General features: G+C 41.3%; 1 protein-coding gene across 1 annotated transcript; it reads right to left on the minus strand.

The window, feature by feature from the left end:
* Positions 1–796: 796 nt before the first annotated feature.
* Positions 797–2,407, minus strand: LOC132567636 (solute carrier family 25 member 3-like). Its single transcript, XM_060233318.1, has one exon. The coding sequence runs from the start codon at positions 2,370–2,372 to the stop codon at positions 1,182–1,184; it is 1,191 nt and encodes a 396-aa protein (XP_060089301.1). The 5' UTR covers positions 2,373–2,407; the 3' UTR covers positions 797–1,181.
* Positions 2,408–3,038: the final 631 nt, after the last annotated feature.

A 3,038-nucleotide genomic window follows, 5' to 3' on the forward strand; every position in this document is an offset into this window, starting at 1 on the left:
GGCAAGAATATATATGTTGAATTTAAATAAATTATTTAGAATGTATAGGTTATGAATTCAGATTTAAGAGAAAAATGAAACCACATGTGTAATACTGGTGATGATATCGGTAATGATATTCTTTTGCAAGACCACAGATCTGAAATATGCCTTCTTTTTGTATGAAATGCAAAACTGCCAATATATTTTTAGTAACTTCTATCCAAAAGAAACCCTGTATTTCCACAATAACTTTATTTTGCTATGCTAACAATTTAAATGTCTATGTGAACATGTAGGAAAACAGAAAATACATCATGGAGAAAGTGCAACATATCAAATGATGTATTACACAAATTCACATTTTTAGCTGAACTTCCAGGGTAGAAAAGTTCTTCCCGCACTTTGTCAATGTAGTGCTAAAAGATATAGGGTGATCGTTAAAGGAAAGGTAGACACCCATAATCAGAAGCTACCTTGCCTTTGTAAAGAGAGATTGGTTGTCCAATAAACATAAGGACAATGATCCTAGGATGTAAGTGAGCCAAATCCACCTGTGTGCAGAGTGGGTCTAAACTGCTGTTTTCCAGAATATCAGACCCTGCACTGCATATGTTCCAAAAACTCTAGCATTTTAATTAACCTTTCAAAAGACACACAAACAGTCCTGCTGCAGGAGCAAAATCTTTTTCATGAGAAAATGGATTTTTGAACAGTTACTGTGATCCTCACATGTAAACTTATTTAATGTAAAAGTACTTCAGAGCATGTGGTTTGATGGTGCTTCAATTAGAAAATCAGATTTCAATAATGCAAACTTGAGGACACCATTTGATACTATTAAGAACTTGACAAAGAATCAACAACCAGCTGGGCTACCAGCTGCTAATAATAGGTTAACCTTAACATATTGAACAAGGCTGTAAAAACTATAAACCACATTATGCACTATGTATTTTGAGCCCAATTTATACCAAAACAAAATTCCAGAACTATTATTCTGCTAAATCATAAGCATCAATGCTGCAGTAAGTAGACATTTTAGGTAGCTTAATATATGGTTGGCGCACTGTGGTGTTTAGTTTGAACCAGAATAAGGTCCATAGTCCACCAATAACCACACACAAAATGGACCAGAAATTCTTATAGAATGAAAGGATCCCTGAAACACAACAGTGTAGGTCTGTTGGGGATGTGTGTGTCTATTTTAATGACAAACTCTCTTTCAAAGAGGCAGGCATCTCAGGTGGTGGGGGCCGAGGGAGCTTGAGGTACACTTTAACTGAATCATAAATGAACCATTGTAGGGCAGTGAGGGTCCCAATCATCAGGATACGGGTAAACAGGCCTTTCCAGATGCCATACATGCCCAACCTCTTGAGGACTTCAGTGGCAGTACTGCCCTTTTCTTTGTTGAGTACAGATACCACAGAGTCAGCAGGGTGTGAGACTATAGCACAGAAGATGCCAGCAATGTAACCACCAACAAAGGTGACTCCAAGTTGTTCCATTTTGGTGCACTGATCGCGGGGCTTGGGTATGACATATTTATAGAGAGCCTCTACAGTTCGTTCAAAACAGGCAAATTTCATCATGGTATAAGGGATCTGACGCATCCAGAGTGGAGACACTCCTTTGTAGAAAGCCCACAGCCCCTCTTCAATGAACATCTTTGGAGCTGCATCCCGCAGTGTGTTGGCATAGCCTTCCTGGGTCTGAATTCGTACCTTGACTGCTTCCATTGGGGACAGAGCAATGTCAGCAAAGAATTCAGCACTGGCTGAGGCAGCCAGGTAGAGGCTGGTCCGCCACAGATAAGCACGTTCAGGACCCAACAATTCAGAATAATGTATCTTAAAGGTCTCATAAAGGCCAAATTTGCCAAGGCCTTGCATGGAGTAACCTATGGCTGTTGGAGCCCATCCCTTGACCAGACCACGCATTCCCTCCTCTTGCACAGTAAGAGTAAGGCCTTGCACAAGCCCACGGTAGCGTTTAGGTTCCACCTGCATCCGGCATTTCACCACATCTAGTGGCACTACTGCTGTGTGAGTCAGTCCACAGCTCACAAGACCACCCAGGGAACACAGCATCAAATACTTAAATGACCCAAACTCACAGCTATATTCTTCTGCTGGTGGTGGAGGAGGAGACGGCACCACCGAACTGCTCATGGAAGCTGCTGAAAGACAGGGGTGATGTTTGTACAGAGACACTGGAACACTGTTGGTAGAAGGCTGTGTGTCCATTTCCTTATAGTTGTTTAGGGCCTCACAATGAAGAGATGTAGTGTAGCTTTCACTGTTCTTCTCTGAACTCCAAGAAGGGCAAGCAAGTGCCCAAAGCTGGGACCAGAACTTGGGGTAGGATGTACTGCATTTGGGAACCTCCATTTCCAGTTTCTCTTTGTTGCTGAGTTCTTTGCTGTTCTTCTATTAACACTACAGCAAGAGCAGGATACGTGCTGAAAAGATCTGACACTTTTGAGTCTCCTAAGAACTGCAGTTCTTCAAATCTGCAAGATGGCTAGGCATATCCAAAGTAAAGAGAAAGCCCTGGAAATGTTTGGGACTGTTGCAGCTTCTCAACTGCCAGGAACTCCAGGGTTCTAAATTCTAACCATAGAGGCTCTGCCTAGACCCTCCCAGTAAGTACAATATATAATTATGTAATGAGACACTCCGTGCATTTCTCTGCAGTTTAGAATATTTGCTAATGGCAATGAGGCCTCTAGTGGCCAAACAATGACTGCAGGATGAAGGAGCAAGAAGGCTGAACTGTATGCAAAATATGGGGATTTCTTTTCATAAGGATGAAACTCACATTATTAAGCCTCCTTCAGTGTCAAAAGAAGTTCACTTGAGTAGGAAGCAGATTCTCAAAGTTGTAACAATCAATTTTAATATAAATTAATGCAAAAAATTTAAAATCATCAGTGCCAGTTTTTTTTCAATCTTTCCTTTCTTCTCCTTGCCCAGTAAATTCAGGGCTGAAAGCAGGGCTTTTTTTGTAGAAGGAACTCTTTTGCATATTAGGCCATACACCCCTGATGCAGCCAA

Source organism: Heteronotia binoei, chromosome 2, assembly GCF_032191835.1.
Source record: "Heteronotia binoei isolate CCM8104 ecotype False Entrance Well chromosome 2, APGP_CSIRO_Hbin_v1, whole genome shotgun sequence".
NCBI classification, from domain to species: domain Eukaryota; kingdom Metazoa; phylum Chordata; class Lepidosauria; order Squamata; family Gekkonidae; genus Heteronotia; species Heteronotia binoei.

Excerpts from the sequence above, each read along its gene's own strand:
- LOC132567636 (XM_060233318.1), bottom strand. The coding sequence starts at position 2,372 with ATGGAGGTTCCCAAATGCAGTACATCCTACCCCAAGTTCTGGTCCCAG.